This window comes from Centropristis striata, chromosome 5 (assembly GCF_030273125.1).
Source record: "Centropristis striata isolate RG_2023a ecotype Rhode Island chromosome 5, C.striata_1.0, whole genome shotgun sequence".
NCBI lineage: Eukaryota > Metazoa > Chordata > Actinopteri > Perciformes > Serranidae > Centropristis > Centropristis striata.
Genome location: NC_081521.1, coordinates 22,361,892 through 22,388,315, shown reverse-complemented (window position 1 = coordinate 22,388,315; position 26,424 = coordinate 22,361,892). Strand labels below are relative to the sequence as shown.

The window sequence follows — 26,424 nt, the reverse complement described above, 5'->3', positions numbered from 1 at the left end:
CTCAATAGGTGTGCCTAACCTGCAAGGGCGAGCAAGGACACAGTTTACCAGAGGCACCTCGTGACCAGCGCAGTAGAGAGCGCCACATTGTCACCGGGGTCATTTCCTTATAGCTGCATGAACTCACCACTGGCTTGCCATGGTGTCTCCATTAAAACATCAGTCACAGGTCGGGGGCTCTGCAGCTCTGCAAACAAACTGTGCCTCGTGTGCAGTCACAACATCAGTGCAATACCCGTATTTGTCGGTCACAGAGGCCACAGCGCACAACCATTGCATTGTAAAAGAATGTTTGTATGATTTCTCTCATCCACATTGCTGTAAATCAATGTGCCGCTGCATACACAGTATTGTACTGAAAAACACAACATAACAAGCCATTACAGCCACTTTAATCAAGGACAAAGATGTATGGTTGTCTGGACAATAGACAGCCGTTATTGACAAATCTCTCTATAAAACAATCAATTAAATCAACTGCATCATTTAGACTTGCTAATCAAGGTGGCGCTCTGATAATTACAACACAGTGACTATTTACCTTTATCAGTGTGTCAGGAAATATGGTAGACTTTTAGTCGAAGACACAATGTTTTAGAGTTTAGTCTAGAGGAGTCTATTATTAGTCAAGCTGATTGATAAAAAAAAAAAACATAAAACATATTATTGCTGTGTATAGTGGCTCCAATACAAAAATACAGAGTAGAACTGCAAAGATAACTCGACTGGACTCAAAATAGCCATAAACTATTTTGATAATCAATTAACCGCTGAAGTAATTTTTCATACAAAAATGGCAGAAAATGCTGTTTTCAGCCTCTGGATATGCTTTTATCTTTTTTACATCAAATAAAAATGCAACCCTAATTCCACAAAACTTGGGACGATGTTAAAAATTCAAAAACAAAAGCATGATGCAATGGTTTGCAAATCCTTTTGGCCCTACAATAAATGTTAATGGTCAAACTGATAAACCTAAAGTTTGATGTAAACATATACATTCATTCTGAATTGTATGTATCCCGGGCGCAGTAATGTGCTGCCCACTGCTCCTTGCATGGTGTGTTCACTTGTGTGTAAAAAAGGATGGGTTAAATGCAGAGGTTGAATTTCCCCATTGTGGGATTAATAAAGTAATCTTCTTCTTCTTCTTCTTCTTCTTCTATTCTGTTTTTATTTGCATTTTACACAGCGTCCCAACTTTTTTTGGAATTGGGGTTGTAAATATCTTTGGCTTTTGTACTGACAAAACAAGACATTTAAAACACCATTTTGAAGTTTGAGAAACTAGGAAAGACATTTTTCACTATTTTCTGACATTTTATAGACCAAACGATTTATCGAGGAAACAAACAGATTAATCTATAATGAAAATTATCTTTAGTTGCAACCCTAGCCTTAAAATGGTCTATTATTAGCCAAGATGGTGGATTAAAACTCAGTTATAGTGCTTTGTGTAATGGGTCCAATACACAAATCAGAATATGACATGTGTCTTATGTTTAAGATTCAGCCAACAGAGCAGAGAGTTTGGCAGGTTATGTAGCCTATTTAACAGCACATATCTGTGCTGAAAAATCTTGCTGTCAATAGTAACAATAAGCGCTGATAGAAAACTGCACAGACTCTATTGTGCTCCTCTCCTTTAATCACCTCCATCTTTCATCTGTGCTACAGAAGAAAAAGAGTGTGCTGAGAAAAGGGCTATTGGCTTCTGGGTGACGTAAATGTGTGTGTTGCTGGGAAAAAAAGGGGGGCATCATCTAAAGATGCTGAAATATACTAGAGAGAGAGTATATGTCTATATAAACATCTTCAGGCAGGCAGCTGCAGGGGGTGTGCTCAGTAAAACACTGGTATGCATTGTTTGTGTTTCTGCACCACTAGCGCCATGCCGTGTCATTACATGAGGCAATCTCTTACCTAATCAGCACTGACACACACAGCGGCAAAGCACTCCTCCTCCTCCTCATCTCTCTCTCCCCCCTTTCTCTCCCTCTCCTCAGGGGCCAGCCAGCTGATCCTACACCATTTCATTTTCCTCTTTTACTGAGATGGCAAATGGCTGACTGTTATTTTTTTTAACACAATTCATGCTTTTTGGCACTGTAATTGACTAAGTGCTATTATTAGCCTATCTCGCTCAAATGCTGAAAAAAGGCTATCATCTGCATGCTATGGTGTGTTTTAACTAATAATTAGTGTGACGCATGAGGAATCTAACGTGAAAGACTCTCAGATATTGGAGACAAAAGATAATCAGCCGTGCAGTCACCATCATTACATGTACAATGCTACTGCTACGTATTCATTGTTTGCTGTTGCTTCACAACTCTTACAAATGTTAGCCAAGCCTCTATTTCCAGTTTCCACACGCTCCATTGTACAAACCCTCACGTACATAAATCACAGGCGACACTGAAATGTGGTGAGTTGCAACACTTTGCAGTCTCATAGCTTTAAAGCCACATACAAAATTGAACAAGGAAAATATGGAAAGAACTTTCTTTTCTTGCTGTACCTAGGACCTGCCAAGAGGCTGGCAAAACACAAAACACAATGTGCATTTTCTGTTAAGATGTGAATCCACGCCATGCCGGCCCAATAAGACACATGCGGCATTTGCAGGATGAAGTGAGACCGACTTCACGACGGCGGAGCTCACGGAAAAAGCAGATTTGATCACATCATGTACATGAAATACCACCAGCAGTATGTAGCAAGACAGCTCACAATTGTTAACATGGATAGCGTTTGCCGATAGTATCTCCTTGGCACAATTGTGAAGCTGCAGAGCTAGGCCCGAATCAAACAAAGATGAGATATGATGCAGCATGCTTGGATCTCCTCTTATGAGAGGTGAAGGGAAGCTGTCAAAGAACACAAAACACATCCAGCATCTTGCCTCCTCTGACTTGCTGGGATAAGCCAGAAGGAGGAGGAGGAGGAGGAGGAGGAGGAGGAGGAAGGGGGGAGTGTGCTTGCCTCATTTCTGCCAGTGTGCCCTGTGCGTGTCAGTCCAATATCTTAAAACAACACATGCAAGGCTTTGCTACAGCCAATTACCCAGCTCTTGGCACGGGAACTGAAAAACATCTTCGGAGAACAATAAAGAGAGCTTGGCTTGTTGTGCGTGCTGTCAGTAAGTGCTGACAGATTGTTATTTTTAATGAATATACAGCACTTGAATGGCCCATCAAGAGGTCTTTGAGTGAACATTGCTCCTTTGTTCAGAGCATTAATTTTCTATGTAACAGCCAGATATCTTGCAATGAAATTGATATCAAGCACTGTAAAGGAAAAAAGCTAAATCAGTTTATCCACTTGCTTCCCTATTGCTTTGTCTTTGCAGCAGCTATGCATATCATTAGAATATAAACACAGGCCAACACACTTTCTTAATTACAAATCTGATGTCTAAAGATGCTTGATTACACATCCTTTCCTGTGTTGGCTCCATCAAGCAGGCAGTTCACTGCTTACCTAGCTCTCCTGCCAACATAATTTCATACTGTATATGAAATCCTTGAGCAAAGTCACAATAAATCCACCTAATCACCTTTTCTTGAAACACAATAGCCTTGCTGAAAGCAAAATGTCCCTTTTAAAATACAGGCTTTCCACACTGATGACAGGTTATAGCACCATTTTGTACTGCAACACAATGCTACAATGCCTCTCAGTATACAGCATGAAGTAGCTCTGAAACTAGACCCAGCCATTATTATGGGGAATCATCTTTCATGACAATTCATGGGGAAGGAAAGGTGTACTGACGGCATCTCTGTGAAAAACAGCAAGATGCCATTTGAGCACAGCATGTAAACATTGAATTCCCGAGCATGTATATTGACAAATCATTCGACAAAGAGGTGTCAGTGAAAAAGGGATTTTCCTTAACATTGTCTGGCCTTCCATTTGCCACATATTACTCATAAGAGAGCTGCCATTACTCAAACACACATTAGTCATTAAAGGAAAATAGCAGGGTTATTACACTTCTCTTATCATTACTCTGCTGCTGCTGCTGCTGCTACTACAGCTAGATTAACATTCGATGCATGGGGTGTGTCATTGGATATGTGACTCAAAGTAATTTTACCCACTGCTGCTCTCAAGATCCCATTCAAATTGAAACACTATAAAACACCCTGACCTCCTCTGACCCCTGAACTAACCCGATTATGTGAATTTAAAAAAGGACATGGCAAATGTATACAAAAATGAACACACACACATGTTCAGCTTTAAGCAATTCTAAATGATCCTCCTTCTGCAAAAACTAGAGACCAAACATTAAGGTGCTTTTCCATCAGAGCTGTGCTAAAGTAGTAATCAACATATAGCCTGTAATGGCAGACCTCTGTAACCTAACCTAGCATGTTTACCATCTAAAGTGGTAGTTTAAGAAAATCTAAATTACAAGCACTAAGCTGCAGGCAGCAGGAAAAAGCCACCAACACATCAGATGGGCCATATGCTCGATGTATGGAGCTACAAAGGTCTATGAATGTGCCTTTTAGTCACAACTGCAATGACTTGATACAGGATTAGGGCTGTTATATATTACAATATATTGTCAAAACAATATATAAACACAAGATGGGTTACCAGACTGTCACAGGGCTCGATATATGTGTATAAATGTCTGTCATATATATTTTTATGTATTGTTTCTATCGTGGTGTCAAACAAATAGTAGCCGAGTTGTATAAAGGCAATATTTATTAGTCATTTGGAAGTGGCACTGAAGCCAGCCATAGAAAAATGCTCAGTGCTTTTCATTTGTCAAGTATTTCACACAGGAGTGTAGTTTTTTTCATAACAGCTATTAATTTATTGAATAAACAGCAAACTTGCTATGCTGTGATATATATACATACATTTCTGTTAGAATATGAAATTACCTATATCAGGATAGAAGATTTTGCGCATACCAATACAACAGATTTAATATGTTTTGGTTTTACATTTGTATTTTTTTTTTTTTACAAGAAATTAAGATTATCTGCTATTAATCTTTTCATTGTTTTAAACAACTTACTGTGTAAAAATGTTGCAACAGTATTCCTTTAAAAACATGTTCTGAACATATGGGTGTATGCATACGTGTGTTGTCTTACCTCACCCTCTGGTGAGGTAAGACATTACATATGTGTGTATGAACCTTTTCAGTTCAGTGACCTTTCTCTACATAGTCTTGTCATTATCAGGAGGTCTGAACAGGTGGCAGCTGAATAGATAGTGTAGTAGTGTGGCTGACTGCAAAGTACCTGTCCATGTTAGGTTGTATACAGTCATTAAACATAATGTGGTGTTGAGTATGGCCATGTTTTACAACAGAATGCTGTCAGGAAATCATATAATTTATTAAAGATTTCTTTATGCTCAGCTTAATGTTGTGACACTTTGACAAGTAAGGAAACACAAGCTTTGTTGTCAACATTAAATTACATTCTCGCTGTGGACTGAAAATAGCTTGCCATTTATGGAGCAAATCAAATGTTTCTCACGCGTTTGATCATTGGGCACAGTGTACTGTATATTTATTATGGTGAAGTCCACAACTGTGCAGGGCTATGTAGCCTGTGAGGCACAATACTGTGAATAAGTCAGGAGTGAGTCATAAGCACTCAATAAATATAAATCACCAGCTATTAATGGTTCTGCCCTTTACAGTCAAAGACACTAACATGAATATAAACCATCCATGGAATCTCATTCAAAGGACAGATTATACATGCTGTCTCTAGCCAAATAGTGTCTTTTGTTTACTATTTTTAAACTTACAATTCATGATAACTTAAACTAACCTTATGTGTTAAAAAACTCCTCTTCACAGATAAAAGCATGAATACAGTTGCTATCTCTACCCCTGTCCCTTATGTAGTCTCTACTGCTCAAATGTTTTGAACTACTCAACCTGCCAGAGGTGAAAAGTGTCCATGTCAATTCTGCTGTTTCTATTTGTTGACAAATGTCTCCCATGAAGATTTTAACAAGCCTTGCATCTTTGTTTCCAACAGTCAACATGAGAGTGCCGGTATCCGGCGTTAGCTTTGTTTTAAAACCAGCCCACACCAAGTCTCTAAATATTCACAAACTGTAAGCTAGATAACAATAATTGAGCACAAGACAAGCACACAAAGACAGCAAGTTAGCATCGCCAGCTAACGTTTCCATGAGCTAATGACAATAGCTGAATGGGCTCAGGCTACTCCCTGGAACAGAGCTGCTACACTGAGTGATTCAAAATGAGAAAACGTTTTCTATGGGGTATTGAGAGGTTACGGACACGTAAAAAAACACAAAGCGTTTAAAAAAAATGAAGCCATGTTGTGTTTGTTGCATGTGCTCTGTGCTAACCGGTGTCAACGAGCTGTTTGTATCCAGACATTACACTTCTCCTTACTGGCATTCCCAATCAGTGCTAGTCACTGGCGCTAGCCGCTAACGTTAGTTCATAGTAACCAAACCAGCCTGTCAGCTCACTAGCTAGCTGATGCTAATAGGTAAATTAGCCAAATTGCTAGCAAGCAAAGGGTGCACGTTAACAGTCCAACGTCTACAAACTGTCCCTTTATATTTGTCATTTCTTGCTCGTTTGCTGAAGAACGTCAAAGGCAAATAATACGGCGAGTGAAAGCTCACAACACTTACCTTAAAGAGCTTGATCTACAACATCTGTGATGTGTTTGATGAGAGACTGCAACAACAAACAATAGCAGCAGCAGCAGCACAGCAGCAGCAGGGGCAATTAGCCAACGTTAGTTAGCCAAGTGTCGCCACTACACAGAGCAGCACAGCAGCTGCAGTGCCACCTGTATATATCTTCGCTTATGTCGCTATAACGGAGCGGACCACGTTTGATATAATGCTGTCATAAGTGATGGACTTGAATAAAGAGGGAGTAATCGTTGCCGGAATGCTGAGACTAGTGTGTGTGAGGGGCACTCAGCATGACAGCATCCTTCTTCATCTTGGGGTGAGAACAGTTGGGGGCTTCTCAAAGTTCAACCGGTAAAATATCGTCACCCACTGGCCAAAACTGGGAACATCCACAGAGGAAGCGAGGGAGGAAGCGAGGGAGGGAGGGAGAGAGGGAGGGATTCCTCTGTGTGTCTATTCTGTAACATCACTAGGTCTGTCTTCATGCTTATAAACCTGTGATAGGCTCCTGTCACTGACTACAGAAGAACAGGATCTCTCTCAGGAGACCTGAGTGGACTGCAGTGTTCAATATACGGTCAATAGAACAATTTTGTGACATTATAAGTAAACAAATAACAGGATTTGAATAAACAATATAATACAATCTAACAATAATTTATCACAAAACAGAGTAGAAAACAAGGCCGGCTCTACGCTCAAATCAAAAATTTTAGAATTTGAGAAAGCACATTTTAATATACTGACAAAATTAATATACATTACATTTTGACAAAATTAGCTGCAGCAGCGGAAAAATCCCCCGAAAAAGGGACACACAATACACGATTGTTAGTTGAAATCTGGATGAAGGATGTTTTATTTTATTTTATTAATTTATTTTACTTTTATTTTTCCGTTTCAGTTTCCCCCCCTGAGAGATTGCCACCTTATTGTGGTCAGGGGGGTTGCATGCCTCAGTGACCTATACCAAAGCTATACCAGCAGGAGGTTAGTCTTCAGGTGGGACACCCAAGTTGGACAGGTCTGAAGGTAGAGGCCTGACAAAGTGCAATCCGCTTCCCCAGGTTGGGGTTGGACACATAGACCAATGAAGAAAGCATCGTTACTATAAGCACATAAAATAAGTGCTGGAGCGTGATGTGTACACATGATGCCCCCTTCACATTTCATGTTTAATTATGCAATCTTTCTTTTACTTATTGCTCATCGTATTCTGTGTTAAACTCTGTCTTTTTTCAATTTCTGTACCTGAGAGCATTGTAAAACTGGAACCAAATGCCTTTTATGTTGCACACATACTTGGCCAATAAAGCCGATTCTGATTCTAATTCTGATTGTGACACCTGACTGAGTTGAAAATAATGGTATAGGCTGCTGGAAAATAACAACACAATTAGAAATGAACAATATGGCAAGAGAGTAGATTAGAATCTCTTGGGAGATTTGAGGTAACTGTAGTATCGAATATACAGTGGAATATTAGTAAACAGATAAGGTAATTGGAAGATAACAACATGACAAAATATAACAATATTTATCACAAATAAAGTAGAAAATAATATAGTTACATTATAGCTACATTATAAGTCATACAGTAAAAAAAAACATAACTTGAACAATCAATATGATCAAATCTGACAATAATTTATCACAAAATAGAGACTTTTTTTTAATGGGGAATGAATAGCCTACATCTAGACACCTGACCTGGCCTGGCATACAGCAAAATGAGTTGGAAATAATGCTATAGGCTGCTGGAATAGTATAACACAACTAGAAATTAACAATATGGCAATATAATAAAATAGAATACATTGGAATCTCTTGAGAGATTTGAGGTAACTGTAGAATGGAAAATTTACATTTTATATGCTAGTAAACAGTAAAGGTAATTGGAAGATAATGACACAATCTTACTAACAACAATTATTACAAATACAGTCGAAAATAATATATTTCCATAGCCTGAATATAATACACCTGAACAACTGAGATTAATTTATCCCTTAGAACAGAATATTTTCACACCTGACACAACAGAACAGCAGCATTTAATTGAAAATAAAATTTCATAAGGATAACACAACTAGATAACAATAGGATACAACAGTAGGATAAACAGTAATAAAACAGGAATCTCTTCATAGAGTATTGAATCTTTAGTATTGAATATATAGTAAATAGAACAGATGTGTTACACTATAGGGTATCCAGTAAATTAATGAAAGAAAAAACAATATGAGGAAATTAAGCAATATTTGTTACAAAATAGAGTAGAGCATAATAGAGTAGAGTAGAGTAGAATAGAATTGATTAAATTGTAACACCAAAGGTTATGCTGTATATAAATATCATAATTACAAAAGAATAATGTGGAAGTAGAATACTTCTTGGCAGATAATGAGTAATCTGCAACACTGAATATATATTGAATAAAGGAGAAACATTGTATGTTCTGTATGTTATATATAGAGGTCCTGAATTAGTTAGATTCATGACTGCTCATTCAACATATATTTTACAAGCAGAAACAGTCATCCTCTTTCCTGGCATTGGTCACTGTTTTTTGTTTTATTTCCTAGCACTGTTGACTGGGGAGAGATGTTGAAGGTGCAGTGGAAACACTGGCCAGTACATTTTGAATTGTTTGTTCATGTAAAACTGTTCATATTTGAGTAATTCTAGTCATGAGCGGTGAAGAAGAAAACATATAAGCCCTCTAATAGATGTTAACCTTTTGACAGTCATACAGGGATTAAAAATCATCTGTTTGTTTTTTGTTAAACTAAGCTTTAAATAAAGCCAGTAGCACCCAATTTCTTAATAAAAGATCAAATCTTTGAAACTGAAACTGTTTTCTTTAGAAAATGATACAGCCTAATGAAGTGATTATTTGTGTTTGTGAGGTGCATGTATCTTCTGGTTGAAAAATACTCTTAAATTAAAGACAGATTGTACAATTTAATTACATTTTAATTGTTTCATTTTTACCTCTTGTTGATTTGGTACAGGTAGACCTAATTAAAAGACACCAGGAGCTGTCTTTAGTATGGCCTGTTCAATAATCAAATAAGCATCAATTTGACTTTCATGTGCCTCAAAATCTGCTTCACTGCCAAATCAAAAACACATATCCCTCCTCTTACCTGTAATGCTATTTATCCAGATTGTTTGGCTGTGAGTTGCCAAGTGCTGGAGATATTGTCTGTCGAGAAAATCTAGGAATTATACTAGAAAGAAAATAGATCCAGCATTAAACTACGATTAAAAGGTAAAACATGAATGACTTTCTTAATGATTTTTGAGGTAAACTGCCCCTTTAAATTTGGATGAAGCCCAGCAAAGTAGATTTTAAAATTTCATTTTGGTCTGAACATGTCGGTGGCCCCTCAGGGCTTCTGTTTTCTTGTCTGCAGGGATCTTGTCAGTGAGGTGAACTGCACAGGTCTGACCACTAGATGGCGCAGAACTCAAGGAAAAGAAGTGAAGCATTGAAACTTGTGTATTTTAGGCTGTAATCCACACTGTGCTATCAGTTTACACGTCACCCAGTTTTCCCTTCTTACTCTTTTGAACTTTCTGTAAAAACACTATTGTTAAGTCCATTGAAGTGTGAAGATGTGTTGCTAAAGGAAACCTGCAGCAGATGATAGTCACGGGATGTTTATAGACTCTGTAATATATGCTTGGTAGTTTCTTTGTATCAGTGATTTGTAATACATCTCCTTGGTGACGGCTAAACAATGGAGGCAGGTTCAGACAGGGCTCGCACAAAGTGAATTGGTGTGGCACAAACCCAGCTGGCAATCCCCCCTGGTTCCATACCACTGGTGAATAGAGCCTCATTTATCTTGGCAAGGCTCAGTACAAAAAGAGCTTGCACAGAGCTTCAGGATTCTTTTACCCAGGGGGACAGAAATGGCGTCCCCAAGCACTGAGCTCATGTTTCTGCCTCTCTGTGGCGCTCAGATTACATCACACGCTTCACACAGACAGGAGCAGTTACTGAACAGGCCCTTTACTTGAGGTAATCTCACTTTCTCTGCAAGGAAACATTGAAGACTAAATTATTTGTGGTTATAACCTTTTTTTTTTTACTTGATATTAATCATCATTACCTTTGACTGATAATAAAACTGGGAATTGTAGCATTAAAAGATAAGAAGTAGAAAAATTAAGCTCTATCGTTGGATCCCCACACATTGTCATTAACAAAATAATAATAATAAAAACTTTTCGTATGGCAAGCAATGCAGCAAAAATCATTTCAGACTGTAAAACAACAACAAAAGCTTTTTTCAACATTTCTTTCATGCATTATATAAATGTATTCATGCACAGTCAACTCCAAAAAGATGAATAGCCAAAATGTGTGTGTGTGTGTGTGTGTGTGGGGGGGGCGTATGTGAAAATAAATGTAACATGCTTATTATTGTTTGTGGAGGATTACTGCAACAATGAACTTCATTACTTACAACATAATTCCATGACTTTGTCAAAACTTTCAAAGATTAAACTTACTCCATTATTTTTCCAAGCCTGGAAAATTAAAATTTTCCAGGTCTTTCATGACTGTGGGGACCTTGTATAGTAATCCCACAATTTTCAGTTCAGTTCAGCACCTTAACTTATGGATAAAAAATAAGTCACAAACACGTTTGAAACTATGTTGTTTATTACATGTTTCTGCCAACGCTTACAGCAACACAAGACCTTTTCAGATGCGACACATTGCACGTACAGTACTGTTACCATTGCTCGAGGCAGAGCCACACTACAGTTACAGTAGCTCAAATACTCAGTAGAGGACCAAAAATCACTACAACTCACGAGAAGCTAAACAAAAATCTCTCACACGGTTACACAGACACAAACATAGGAACCAACACTATTCAGGAGCTAAAGCATAGTTTGAGGATGAGCTGAGCTGTGGCTGAACTCAGACGTACTGTAGCTTCTCCACGCTACAGACCACAGACTTGGACCTTGGATTTCAGCAGTAATCTCTCCATCTTCTCTCCAGACAGGGCAGGCAACCTAGCGTGGCATATATGTGTAGGGATTATTTATGAGCAGTGAACACACATCGGCCCGAGGAGTTAGACCAGCTCAGATGGGGTGCCTGAAGTTCTTGCCGGCAAAACGGGCCTTGTCTCCGAGCTCCTCTTCAATCCTGGAGAGAGTGAGGACAGTTTGTTAAAATGGATTGATCGAGATCGTTCTCATTCTCCACTCATCACATAAGGATACTTTGTGCCCCTTTACCGTCAGTTTTGGACTACCTGAGGAATTGAAGGCAGTCTGCATAGATTGGAGGTCAGGGTGGATAAAGGGGTCTAATAAAAATACAATAATAAAAATACATACACTTTGGTCCCAAAATAGCTGTTCCGAGTCCGAGTTTAACCCACACCACAATCTTTTCCTAACCTGAGTGAAGTACCTTTGCTCTCTAAACATAACTAACATTATCCATGTGTTAAAGTCTATCAGACTTCACCTGCACATTCAAAACAGACAGAAAAAAAATAAAATACGAAATTGTAATGAATATTGTTTTATAATAAATAATAATAATACATTTTATTTATAATGCACTTTACATTAAAGGAAATCTCAAAGTGCTACAGGTTGAAAGCATAACAGTCTAATTATAAAAAAGGATTAAAAAGGATAAAACGGCTAAAAACGGAAGAAAAAGTATAAATATATAAACATACATATATACACAATCTAAAACGATTGTCTGATATCTATTGTACGTTATGGTGTTTTTCAATAAAATATTGAAACACAAACACAAATGAGGCTTCCCTGTGCGTTAATAAGTGATGCCAAGGGCTACTGATCAAACATTTGTATGTGACAAATCTAACTGTAAAGATGGGACCAAGCTTTTTATTAAGTAATTTTATGTACACAAATGCTTCTGGACTCACCTGAGCAGCTGGTTGTATTTGGCCAAGCGCTCAGATCGGCAAGGTGCACCTGTCTTAATCTGGAAAAGGAAATAAACGATATTTAAGACCCTGTCTGTATGATAAAAGCTAGTGGTACAGTTTCTCACATCAAGTTAATTAATATCAAAATAAGGAAAGTTACTTGTCTGTTAGGGTTTTACCTGTCCAGTGCAGAGGCCGACCACCAGGTCAGCGATGAAGGTGTCCTCTGTCTCTCCAGAGCGATGGCTGACCATCACGCCCCAGCCGTTGCTCTGGGCCATCTTGCAGCTAAAACACAGAGACACATTTGAGTCACGTTATAGCCAGCTTACACAGTACTTTACTTTATTGGATTTTTGGAACACACTGCTCTTTTGCCGACACTCACGCCTGCAGGGACTCTGTGACAGAGCCGATCTGGTTGACTTTAAGCAGAAGGCAGTTGCAAGACTTCTCAGCCACACCCTTGGCAATACGTTTGGGGTTGGTGACGGTGAGGTCATCGCCCACCACCTGGATGCTGGTGCTGGCTGTGAATTTGGTCCACGCATCCCAGTCATCCTGGTCAAAGGGGTCCTCAATGGACACCACTATTAGGATGGGGAAGGGGTGAAAGTAATGTTACATTCATAAATTCGACATGTCAGGACTGATTAAGACGCCACTGATCAATACTTGTTATAGGGAGGACACAGTTAACGGTTCCACAATAAACCATGATAAAATTCCAAATGGTTAGTGTTATTATTTCAATTTTTAAATATCATTTTGTTTGATTACTATGCTTTGAAAAACTGTGAATAGAGTGTATAAAAGAGGTTGCAGTTTTCTAATGAGTAAAATGTGCAGTTACCTCTCATGGCCACATGATGGCATCTTTAATATTAACATACAGTTGATATAATTTTCATGTTTAATAAGGAATTGGCTATGGTATTATTGCAATCTATATAGAAACAAAAAAATACAAAGTGCTGCTACATTTTCTTTGTGGTTCTGAATTTAAAAAAATATATATAAAATGATTTCAGTGTGTGTATCAGTGCATTTTGAACATATTCAGCACATTTGGCAATACCAGAATAATACTGATAAACTTGATTATTTTGGTCACTATAATTCTAATGTAAAAATGTCATACTTTCATTTCTAACCAATTATTTACAGAAACTTTAAACCTGCAGTAAGTGATGTTTTTGACCACTTGGTGGTAGCAGAAGCAAGCTGATAAGTGCTCCATAATATTTTGATAGTGTGCTGTGGTTTTCTTGAGTGTTCTTGCTGAAAACAGTTGCCTGCTGCAGCTTGTTAAAGCTCTGAAGGAACGAACACATTACATTTGCAGACACGGACAGCATATGCACATGTGGCACAATTTCTACCTATACTGCATAGGCGGTATGGTGTTTGTATGTCTTCACCTACATTATTTGAATCTTTTGTTTATGTTTTGCCTTTATCTATCCCTACAAGTTAAGAGGATATGTGTTTAAAACGCACCGGGATAATCTTTAACAAAGCTCCTGTAGAGGTCAGCCAGCTGGTCAGGGGTGATGTAGCGGCTGGGGTCGTCAGGAGACTTGAAGTCCAGGTCGTACTTGCCACCCTTGTAGAACTCAGAGGCAGCCACATCCATGCCAATAACGATCTTGTCGGTGTAGCCGGCCTTGGCGATGGCATTCTTCAGCAGCTCCAGAGCTGAGACAAAAACAACACACTGGTGTGACAATGAGCCTAGAGATGAAGCTAATGAAATCAAAACATTCACATTTCAGAAATGAGTCACCACTGAAGACTGTGCTTCACTGGGGCATTTTGACATATCAGCACCTTGACCTGACACTGGAGTCAGAGGCTCACAGGCAGTGCATTTGTTGCAGAGCTGAGGCCTTAATTTAGAAGCCATATGTCGGCCCAAGAGTGACATGATAAGTGAAGCACTTTTCTAGGAGGTCTAAGAATGTAATGCTTTCAAGACACTCTTCCAGTCAGGGCATGCAGTAACCACTTCTTATGACTAACTCCCTATTCAAAAATGAATATATACAACAAATATAATGATAAAAACAAAAATAGCTCATAAGAGTTTAATTTAAGAGCTGATATCTAAACATTTTCCATGGTTTTCTTGATAATAACCAAAATCATTATCAAGAAAACCATGGAAAATGGCTAGATATCAGCTCTTAAATTAAACTCTTTTGAGCTATTTTTGTTGTTATCATTATATTTGTCCAAACAAATGTACCTTTAGTTGTACCAGGCATTAAAATGAACAAGAAATTGGAGAAAACAAGGGTAGTCGAATATTTTTTTCATGACAGTATATTCAGCTGGATTTGGAGTCTGTTTGCTTCTAATGAAACTCTTCTTGTTAAACAGCAGTTATGGCTGTGATTTAACATTTCCTCTCACCTTCTTTGTTCTCCAGGATGTTAGGGGCGAAGCCACCTTCGTCTCCTACATTAGTGGCGTCCTTTCCGTACTTCTCCTTGATGACATTCTTCAGGTTGTGGTAGACCTCAGCACCGATACGCATGGCCTCCTTGAAGCTGCTGGCTCCCACAGGCAGGATCATGAACTCCTGCATGGCCAGTTTGTTGCCTGCATGGGAGCCGCCGTTGATGACGTTGAAGGCCTGAAAGGAAGCAGAGAGGATCGACTTTCAGCCTAATGGAATCACGACTGAATTTATGATTCTTTGGATCAAACATGTCTGTCGGGTCTATTAGCATTAAGAGTCTTTTAGGTAATTGCTCAATCGTGCTCACAGGGACGGGGAGGATGACTTCAGGGTTGCCAGCCAGGTCAGCGATGTGGCGGTAGAGGGGAACGCCCTTCTCTGCTGCACCAGCCTTGCACACAGCCAGGGAGACGCCCAGGATGGCGTTAGCACCAAACTTAGCTGAAGGAAGGTGGAACAATTATTTCAGTACAGAGTGTAGTATGCATTTATGAAACATTATCTTCTCTTGATATCTATATTATTCATTCAAGTATTCTCTGGGATAGTTAGGAAAATAATCAATAATGCATGAGCTTGAAATATTTTGAATACACAGTTCCCCAACAATGTATTTGTATATACAGTCAAGGAAAAAATTATTACCTCACCAGACTTTAATTTAAGAGCTGATATCTGGCCATTTTCCATGGTTTTCTTGATAATAACCAAAATCATTATCGGGAAAACCATGGAAAATGGCTAGATATCAGCTTTTACATTAAACTCTTGTGAGCTATTTTTGTTGTTATGACTATATTTGTTCAAACAAATGTAGCTTTAGTTGTACCAGACATTGAAATTAAGAAAAATTGAAGTAATTGAAGAAAACAATGGTCTAATATTTTTTTCCATGACTGTGTATGTAGCCACATACATGTAGAGACATTACACCTGGCCCTAACATATTAAATTACTTAAACTAAAAGTAAAGCTCTTAACTAAATCTTAAATCTAAAAACTGTTTATGTAATTATATTTTGCCATAACAATATACATCACAATTTTTACTTTTTCCTGTGTAATCAACAGACTAACAGTTTATAGATAAATAACCCGACAGGAATTCTAGTTTTGGTTAATACCACAAATAGAATATCTGACAAATCATGATACTTCATGCAGAAATCTGCTGAACAATTTTTATACAACAGTTATGTGTATTGTACTTCCAACCATGCTTACAATGGCCTATGATACCCAGAGATATATATAAATGTATGGCTAAATCTAAAAAAAGTTGACACATAAAAATTAGCATCTTACACTTGTTTTCTGTGCCATCCATGTCGAGCATCAGTTTGTCGATCTTGGCCTGCTCCGTAACGTTCACATCCTGCATTGGACATCACAAGTTACTCTACTGTATGTTTGAAAATAAAACATCAACTAAGTTTAATTCTGTCTCGTTAGTTTAGAAGAACACACACAAATAATGTTAGGATAATCACAGCATCGCAGAATCACTGAAGCTCTGCTTATGCAATAGTTTGTACTTTAGAAAGTTTTAGTACGTTTTCATTTTTATAAATGAAAACGTGAAAAACATTAAGGTTGATGTAAAGTAGTCCATACTGCTGCCAATGTTACCATTATTATTGTGTAGTCATTTTCTATAACATTTTCAAGATACATAAATAATGCATTAAGGAAACTGATCAAGGCTTTTGACACTAGCACACAGTAATATTAGTCAAACAATAAATGGTCCTACCTTGCTAACCAGTGCAGGTGCAATAGTTTTATTGATATTCTCAACAGCTTTTGAGACACCTGCAAGGGACAAGCAGACCATAACTGACCCAGACAGAAGACGACCATGCAGAGCAGGCGACACAGATGACCACAGAGCACCTCATCCAATCTCATATGGATGTGTAAGTACATTTTATTTATTGTTTATTATAGTATTCTTTTTTAGATCTGTGAACATCTGTTAGTGCCTGTCAAGGTTAGTCTCCAAAGGCAAAGCCATTCTTCATGCTGCTGTGCACGCCGATGTGTAAGAGTCATCCTGTTATGTCACACTTTATTTACCTGGTTACACAATGCAGGGGCCAAGAATTCATTTACATATTTAACTGCCCTTTTGACTCCTAACAGGAGGAAGGAAAATGGAGGAAAGAGAAATGAATAAGGAAGAGATGAGGAAAGATAACAGAATGTATAGTGGTGTTGAAATGGCATGAAAGATAGCAACAGAATAGAGGTAAACAGAAAGTTTAGAGGAGGACCCGGTGAAGACGGCTTACCTTTGCCCATGTAGCGTGTTTTGTCATTGTCACGGAGCTCCAGAGCCTCATAGATGCCGGTGGAGGCACCGCTGGGCACTGCAGCTCTGAAAAGACCTTGGAGACACAGAGGACATTTTTTCAAAAGTCATTTCCTGAATGCAGTGTCATGTTTGTGCAAACAAGGACTGACTGCAGTTTGATTAATGTTGAAATGTAAGTTTCCATGTCAGCCAATAAGTGCCTAAGTTCACTTTGGCTTCCAACAATTATGAAAACAGGATAATCGATCTAAAACAATTATTGTGCTATATTCCGTTTCACAGGAACACTCTTGTTTTGTCTTAAGTTACAAATCCAACGCACCCTTTCCCTTTACAGCAGTGCTCTCTCACCTACTGCGTAACTGAATATGTTCAATATAGTTTACCAAAATGTGAAATGTATGTTTAGTTTATTTTAATAGGTTGTGGAGGTGCAATAATGTTGATCATAGTAGATCTTATTTAGTCTAATCTATTTTTTATTCATTAAAAGGTATATATATATTGATATTTATTCATTTAATTTATAATAATATTATTAATAAAATTAGTTTTTATGTATTTAGATTTTTATTATTTTTTCACTTTACCTATAATTAAATTTAAAGAAATAATAGGTTGTGGCACTTTAACGGCACTTTTTTAAGTGCACTAATGATGATCATAGTCGATCCTATTTAGTCTAATCTATTTTTTTTGCTAAAATATTATTTAATTATAGATGATGTTAGAGTTTTTATGTATTTATAAAGAAGGTCCACTGCAATAAGACATCTTTCAAAATGCAATAAGAGTATGATGTTTCCGAAGACAATGAATAATCATGTTGAATAATCAGGAACTCTATATAACTAAAATAATTGTGATTATGACTTTTGCCATAACCAAGCAGCCCCATTATTACTGTCTGATATGTATGTACACACAGACTGCATTCATAAACATGTCTGACAAAGCATTGAGAGCAGGAGGGGCCGCTTGGTGTTGAGTCACATCATAGAAAAGGCACCAGGAGACGCCATCCAATCAGCTTGAAGCACTACCAATGTCCATCGTTTTTCTGTCCGCAGAGAGTAATAACCCATGTGTGGAGGAAACTGTACAGACTGTGCTGCAGAAGGCTGTGATGTAACAGGGGGAGACAGGCTGCCAACTGAGCATGTGCAGTGCATCCGTGGAAGGATGCCAAGCCCCGCCCCGTACATAAGAGGGTGGCCATTTTGGATTAAACCAAGTGAGGAGGAATCAGGGATGAGCAAAAAAATCCATTCAGTTTGCTCAGTGAACCGACAGAGATGGTGTGAGTCTGAGAGGATTTAGGGTTTAGGACAGGAGGCTTAGGCCATGAGTTCAGGCTTAGCAAATCATCTGCATCAAGACATCACCTGGCTGCAGCTGCGGGCGCTGGCACCAGTCCATCCGGCTATAAACTGAGATGTCTTTCGATCATATATTAACATTTCATCTGTAGGAAAACTATGGCCAAAATACAAAACTAGAGCATATAACAGTGACTGTAAATGTCTCTCTAGATCACCAGAGCAATAGGAGAAGCATCGGAGGTTTATATGAATGACAGCCTGGTTATGTAACACAGCAAAACACATTACAGTAACTATGACAGACATGCTCCAGGGTCAGCACACTCACTTTGGTCTGTGCCGTTAATGATGGCAAAACAAGCCAGCTGGACTTAAAGGGGAATCTTGTCAAAAAAAGGAATAAAGCTGCTATTTACAGTAAACTGGAGCACTTAGCAAACATCTCAAACTAATGAAAAGATGACCGGGCTGAAGAACAGAGCAGTCGATTTCCAGCCGCTGTATTCAAGGCAGAGTAGCCGCTCACTTCCATGTCAGTGCTCATTCAGGTTGCTTCATTAACATTCTCAGGACATTTCATTGGGTTGAGCTGGTCCTTTGTTTTAGCTCTCAGAGCAGAACAGCTCTCCAAAAAACTTCAATCACAGTCGAGCCATTAGTTAACTGAAGATCTCAACTGTATGCAGCCGTGTCAAACTTTGCAGAGTTCAGATGTTTTACGCTCAGGAGCTTAGTTATGTAAAGCAGCGTGACCGAAGATTTAATTTACATGGCATTTCTACCTTGCATGCATATCAAGTTCAGCTCGACTCATACTTTTGCTAGTAGTACCTACTGTATGAGCTATCTGTGCTCACAGACAGGAACCGTTACAGTAACAGAGTGCTGTAGAGGCAGTGTGATATTATGGGAGCTATTTTCACACATCATCTGATCCGATCCACTCTGGGGCCGGAGCTGGCAACAGTGTCGTCCAACAGAGAGGCCACACTGGCTTGACCACTCTAATCCACAACAAGTTTTCACTTAGGGACAATTATGATTTTGTCTTTCATAATTAAGATAAACCGATTATTGTGCCCCATCACATTCCTGAGTTATTAACGGGATTATGTTGAAAATTGTTTTTAAGGTTGTGGAAGTATATATTTTATCAAATTAGTTTTTATTTTATTAAATATTTTATAAAGGGAATCTTTGTTTAGTAGTTTTCAGTACTTGTAGAGGTGTGTAATATTACAACAAAGCAGATCTTACTTATTTTAAATTAATTTATTTTATTTGTTATGTTTATATTATTTTTTATTTTATTTATTTTTCTATTTTATATAATATATATTTTTATGGTTATATTTATGATTTGTTTATTATTTTACTGTATTCTTTATATTTTAAAATTTGTTTTTCAGTTTAATTATGTTTAAAGTAAAAGCAAATCCACTATTAAAAAGACAGTTTAGAGAGAGAAAATAAATCTATAAATGCATGATGTTTCAATGAGTAATCATGTGATCTTAACATTGAGCAAAAATAATCAAGATCATAATTTTTGCAATACCTTGGCAGTCCTATTTTTACTAGTTAGTTAGGGCAAGACACAAAAAATGTATGAAATGTTGCTTTCAGTATAATGCTTCAGTATAATGCTTCAGTTTACTGCAGCAATACACATACTGCAAAATAATTACATGTTTTAAGTTGTGGATAGATTAAAATGATCTGTTAAACAATGTGTAGATGTTCAACAAGTTCTAAAGTTTAATCTAAAGTCATAAAGTAGATAAAAACCATAATCATACCTTTCTTGGTGTACAGGTCAACCTCCACAGTGGGGTTGCCACGGGAGTCAAAAATCTCACGAGCGTGAATCTTCAGGATGGACATGGTTCTGGATCTGCAGATGAAACGACAGAGAAGAGACATCAGTAAAGTGCTGCGTCACAGGTCGAGCAGACAGACAACTGCACTGTTACTTACTGAATTAAAGCTTTGAGTTAAAATAGTGAGTTGGCAAAAATGTAAATGCTCAATGACAAACGCAGGACAAAATATAATCTAATTTACAGCTTCAGCTTGGAGACAGAGCAATAAAGCACCTAATGTATTTTTTAATTAAGCTTATATATGAGCCGTTCACACAACCTGAACCAACTGATGTGGGCTGGGCCGGGACGACAGATATATTGGTCAGAGAAAGGGCGTGGCTTATGCAGCAAAATCTCTGCAAGACCACTGAGTTTACTTAATATGTCAGATTACAGAACAGCATTGCAAAAGGCTTGCAAAACTCAGGGAACTTTTGATAACAGTAATGAAAGCTCCCTATATGTTACAATGGGGGAGTGACTCGGCACAATACATGTTTGACCTCTTTTTCGCAAGTTGAACTGCACTGATATGGGTTGAAGGCCTGAGAAGTGGTTTTATCTCACAGAACTTTTTCGTTATCTCTCCAAATTCCAGCAGTGGAGGTCAGAGAAGGTTTTACGCCAGACAGTCTCACCATGAAGCCTGCTGCGCTATTGATTTTTGTTTGTTTTATCTAACTTGGCCTGTATTCATGCACTAACTTGCTCATCTACCCACTCTGGATGCATGATTGACCTTTGAGTGCAGCCCACAGAGCCAAACTAGAGTACAACTACAGCAGAATCAATGGAAAATCCTCTGCCCTTAAAAGTCTGTGTGGAAACTTGCCACTGGCTACTGTAACAGCCAAGAGGCAAAATCACCTAAACACAAACACTGTCCCTCTTCTTTAGTGAAATGGAAATATTTCTAGAGTTTACTGGGACTGCATTTGAATCCATCACAGCCCCCTGTTACAGCAAACATCATAGCAATATTTTTGTGCAAACTTGCAAACTATTGATCAAAATTCAATAGTTTCTGAGAATGAATACAGTATCACTAAACAGAACGTACTGAAACTCAAGAGTATCAAGGGCAAAACATATATGACAAAGATGAAACATTTAGTCAATGAACTCATAAACTAATAACTACTAAATAACCATTTCATTGTTGCAGTCATTTTTCAAAATCTCCAACTTGTAGCAGTTGTGAAGATGCATGTCCTCACTCAATTTGTGGCAGCCATAACCACACTTCTGTTATGGATTTCTCACATGAACACTGTCCTTTTATTTTCCTTTTTTGTTGTGATTGGTCTGCAACCCATTATTATTTTCCCTGTTGATTGATGATTAACAAAAAATGCCAATCAGTGTTTCCTTAAGCCCAAGATGCTCTCCTCAAAAGTATTGTTTTGTCCACAACTTATAGACATTCAGTTTACTGTCGTAGAGAGAATTTTGCCTTTTTTGTCATTAACAAATATCTCAAGATGATTAATCGACTATCAAAACAGTCGCTGATTCATTTAGTAGGTGAAAACTTATCAATTAATCTTCTCAGCTCTACTGCAAGATCATTATAAATGTGGAGAACAAGGAGGAAGCCAGCAGCACAAAATGGCACCCACAGATAAATAAATAATTGAGGATTGATACCTGATATGTTTACAAGTATGTTAGTTTGCCTGTATCCTCGATTAGGCTACATTAAAGTCTACCACAAAGCCATATCTATGTCTTAAGAAGCAGATTAATAATTATTTATAATAAAACAACAACCATTTAAACTGAAGTAATACACTTGTAATCTATCCATCTTTCTCAATTACTTGTTAAAAGTATCTCCTGTGAGTGTGTAAAGTACAGAAAGGACTAGTCATTACAATGGGACACTGAGTTCAAATCTTACAGTAATTTTCCTACAGCCGGTGGACACACCCCCAAATCTGCTGCAAGCAACTGGTAGCTCAGTGCCTTAGCCAGCATGTGTAGCCTGAGACACAGTTAGTCACATACCATCACATCCCTTAAAGCTTTGGAAAAAAGACACTAAAATAGTGGTTCTTTGAGCAAATGCAGGACACTGCTGGAAGTTGGGGCTTGCAACTTGACGCCCTTTTCCCCACACACCCTGCAGCAACTCTAAATGGAGAGACATCTCGCCAGCTGACGGCCTGGTTTAAAAATAGACGCTGGGCTACAAACTACTCCATCCTGTGAGCCACTAAACCTAAGCAACTGAGGAATTAAAAGGCGTTTATGAGCTACGACAGTGAAACAATGTAACCGCTATCACAAGGACAAGACTTTGAGGTGACCGCCGAGGATGAGGAACATCACGTACACGTTTATAAAAGGAGAAAAGTAATTTATGATAACACACACTGTCTCAGAAGAAGCGCTTTACATAAGAAAAGCTGTTGCCATACATAACATGTGCATTCAAAACAAGAGAAATGACGGTATTAAAGTTACCTTTTCAGGCCTAACTGTGTGCAAGGACGGTGCTGTCTCTCTCTCGTGCGGGCTGGCAGAGAAGGCGCTCGTGACGCTCCGGTGTCGATGATAAGCGGAGAAAAAAAATCAGGAAGGAGCCACGCGATTGGCTAGAGAGGCTCACGAGGCTGAGTAGTGCGAGGCTGTAGTTTCCCTAGCGCGAGGAAGGATGCACGTTCACCATCTGGAGTCAGCCGACCAGGTGCACACAGAGGTTTTAAATCGTTGCACAAGCATCACTTTCATTAAACACCTAATACGGAGGGAAAGCATGTTTTTTTTTTATTTCATTTGAGGTGACTTGTGGGTAATGTACTGTGATTTTTTTCCCGTGTGAGAATGAAAGAGGCAGGCTGCGGAAAGATGACGCATTGTGAGTACGTGCAGAGAGGCAGGCAGGGATCTCCGATGCAGTGGTTCGTGGTTGGTCACATGTCACTTTGCGGTCACGTTTTTTTTGTAACTGACTCTTCTTTTAACATCAGGAATATAAAAGATGGAGAGGCGTTGGTGTTTCTTACGAGATCAAACTCTAACTAGTGATTTGCAGGTCAAAAGATGTCTAGACAGAGGAGAACTGTTTTAAGAATGGATGTATCATTATGTCGCGTTTTTACAGGACCTGTTTAATCCAGTCATATACAGTCATGGAAAAAAATATTAGACCACCCTTGTTTTCTTCAATTTATTGTTCATTTTAATGACAAATCTGATAACAACAAAAATGGCTCATGAGAGTTTAGTTTAAGAGCTGATATCTAGCCATTTTCCATGTTTTTCTTGATAATAACCAAAATCATCAACGTCATGCAACTTAATTCATTCCATTTTAGACTGAATAAATGTATTTTGATTCCAAGAATAATCTTAATTATCGACAAATCTGCAGATTATTTGGTTGGGTCCACAAACTGTCAGAAATAGTGGGAAAATGTCCATCCCAGCTCATGAAAGTCCAAAGTAATGTCGTTAAATTTCTTATTTTGCCAGTAACAAGACTATATTCAGTTTAATATGATACATGAACAGAGGAAATGAGAAAGAAAGAAGAAATCTTCATATTTGAGAGGCTGAAATCAGCATTTTCTAGATTTTTTTGCATGAAAATTTAAGATAGTTTTACAATTAGCCAATTATCAAATTAGTTGGTTATTTTTCTGTGGATTGATTAGTCGACTAATGGTTACAGCTACATTGCTTGATTGCAACACCTTATTTTTTTCTTATGTTTTTGTTTGTGTTTCAATGTAGTGTTGATTGAATTTTGAAAGGTCTTATGTAGAATATTTTACCGTACAGAGTATGAAAATTCAGACCTACTAATGAATATTTGCACAATTATGTCTTTTAACGAGTGACTGCAACAGTAATGCACGTGGAAATTGCAATAATGATTCACAACAGGAGTTGATAGTGGGTTTCCCCCTCACTCATTACAGGACGTGACAGGGTTTCATGCAGCTGCGCAGTGCAGAGAGTGCAGCATCCACACAGGGTGATGGAAGCTTGCTGCAGTGACCTTGAGACTCAGTCAGTGTTAAATCCAAGTGCGCCATCTGCTGCCCACATGCTCTCATTAAAATGCCACTGCAACAAGTGCTGCCAGCACATGTGCAAGTTTGGAAGGAGTTCATTAGGCTATATATATATGTGTAAGGATAAAGGAATTTATTGATTTGGTTTATTTATCCAAGAAGCCCACAAATTCTCTCTCAGAAGACACCGCTTCTGAAATAGTTTATTACTCCCATAATAAACTATTTTCTTTAAAACAGTAAATATCTTTTCAGAACGTGCTAGTGCAGCACAACTATTTTGGCAGCAATGGGAAAATATCAGAAGGAAACTTCATGTATTTTATCTTGTTCTTAGAAGATGTGTGCTGAAAAGTATTATCTAAGGGAGAAGTTGGCCTATTCAAACTATTTACTTAAGCAAAAGTAACGCACTATATAGGTACTAATTTACAATTAAAAGTCCTGCATTAAATTATTCTCACTAATAAGATTATTGATGAGTCTATTCAAGTGTCAGTGTGACAGAATGAACAATACCAGGACCCTGAAACTGAAGCAGAATGTTTTTTTTCATGTTTTTTCTACTGCAACATGTCAAAATGAATGAAAATGAAGGCTTGAGTAACAATGTGCTCTTCAAGCAGCCTGTATAGCATACACATGCAGCATTTGGGGGCATAAATCATAAAATAAATAGTATTTGAGGGAACAATTACTAATTTACTATACAAAATACAAATAGCAATTCATGTGCACTAGTTGTTATGAAATTGATCCCTAATATTTATGGACTGCAGGGAGGATTTGGAGAGTCCAACAGAAATAATGTAAACAGCTTTGCATTAACTAGACCACAAATTGAAACTCACATAGATGCACATTGCTCAACTCACAGCTTGTTTGAGCAGGAAAGACGCCTATCTGGAACACTTACAATAACGAAACTTTGAGCTTCCCCAATCAATAGAAAGTGGAAATACTGAGGAATAAGAAAAAGTGCTCAGTTGGATGGAAATGTACAATGAAAGGAGCTTGGGATGGCTCTTTAATTTGTCAGAAAGATTTCTCCACTGGACCAGTCGACCCTTTGACCTTCCGAAAAAAAGCTAAATCAGAATTGAAGTTTTTGTTTGGAGATGAACCCAAAAAAAACTTGCTTTATGAATCAGGTTAATATATTTACAACAATGCTTCAACTTCAACATTGACTTTATCATTCTTTATCATTCAAATCTTTGAATGATTGATCTGCAGCTGGCATCACATCACATCAAGGAGCATGACAAACATGTAATATTGAGTAACAATACAAAAACAAATTTCCGCACCACAAATGAGAACAAGGTAAACCTGCCACACTAAACCTGTTGCTTAAAAAACAGCTCAAAACATTTTAAATAGCTAATTAGATAATGCATGTTAAATTAAGTGCTGTAAGGAGCTGTAAGAAATTAGATGGAAATAAATAAATATTCAATCCAGGTTAATCCAAGATATTTAAGAAGAATACTCATAAAAGCAAGCTAGTTAAGGAAGTAAAATAAGCTTCTCAATGGCCACGGGGATATAAGAAAAAAACTGTATGTGGTCCTAAAAATAAAACAAATAATAATATGTATGAGCATGCATTAATAAAAGTTACTCATTACACAGGCCATAGTGTATCTATACACAGGGTTAATACTACAACATATGAAAAGATAAGCATTTGGCTCTATGTAACAACATATAGTTATGGAAAAAAAATTAGACCACCCTTGTTTTCTTCAGTTTCTAAAGGTACATTTGGACGTTTGGAAAAATATAATGGTAAAATATAATGATTCTTGATAGTAACCAAA

General features: G+C 37.9%; 2 protein-coding genes across 4 annotated transcripts in view; both read right to left on the bottom strand.

Moving 5' to 3' along the window:
* The window catches only part of rerea (arginine-glutamic acid dipeptide (RE) repeats a), a 140,230-nt gene extending 133,273 nt beyond the window's left edge, over window positions 1–6,957 (bottom strand). For both annotated transcript variants that reach the window (XM_059332409.1, XM_059332410.1), the window contains exon 1: window positions 6,661–6,957. The gene's annotated coding sequence lies outside the window, so the exon portion shown is untranslated. The remainder of the gene's footprint in view (window positions 1–6,660) is intronic.
* Window positions 6,958–11,325: 4,368 nt separating this feature from the next.
* On the bottom strand, window positions 11,326–23,108 carry eno1a (enolase 1a, (alpha)). 2 transcript variants are annotated; one of them, XM_059333106.1, is made up of 12 exons: window positions 23,046–23,108; window positions 20,514–20,608; window positions 17,370–17,465; window positions 16,832–16,890; window positions 16,384–16,453; window positions 15,386–15,519; window positions 15,030–15,252; window positions 14,115–14,312; window positions 13,003–13,204; window positions 12,794–12,902; window positions 12,612–12,670; window positions 11,326–11,845 (listed from the first exon to the last, which is right to left on the bottom strand). In XM_059333106.1, the coding sequence occupies exons 2-12, from the start codon at window positions 20,596–20,598 to the stop codon at window positions 11,782–11,784; spliced, it is 1,299 nt and encodes a 432-aa protein (XP_059189089.1). In that variant the 5' UTR covers window positions 20,599–20,608; window positions 23,046–23,108; the 3' UTR covers window positions 11,326–11,781. The 2 variants fall into 2 exon arrangements, with proteins under 2 accessions (XP_059189089.1, XP_059189090.1); XM_059333107.1 differs by lacking the exon at window positions 23,046–23,108 and adding an exon at window positions 20,692–20,866.
* Window positions 23,109–26,424: the final 3,316 nt, after the last annotated feature.

Bases quoted from the DNA above. Each gene is read 5' to 3' on its own strand.
- eno1a (XM_059333106.1), bottom strand. From the start codon at position 20,598: ATGTCCATCCTGAAGATTCACGCTCGTGAGATTTTTGACTCCCGTGGC. The intron at 12,903-13,002 runs GTGAGTGTCGGC...TCTGTGTTTTAG, and splicing joins GTCACAGAGTCCCTGCAGGC to CTGCAAGATGGCCCAGAGCA. The intron at 12,671-12,793 runs GTAAAACCCTAA...TTCCTTTTCCAG, and splicing joins TCGGCCTCTGCACTGGACAG to ATTAAGACAGGTGCACCTTG.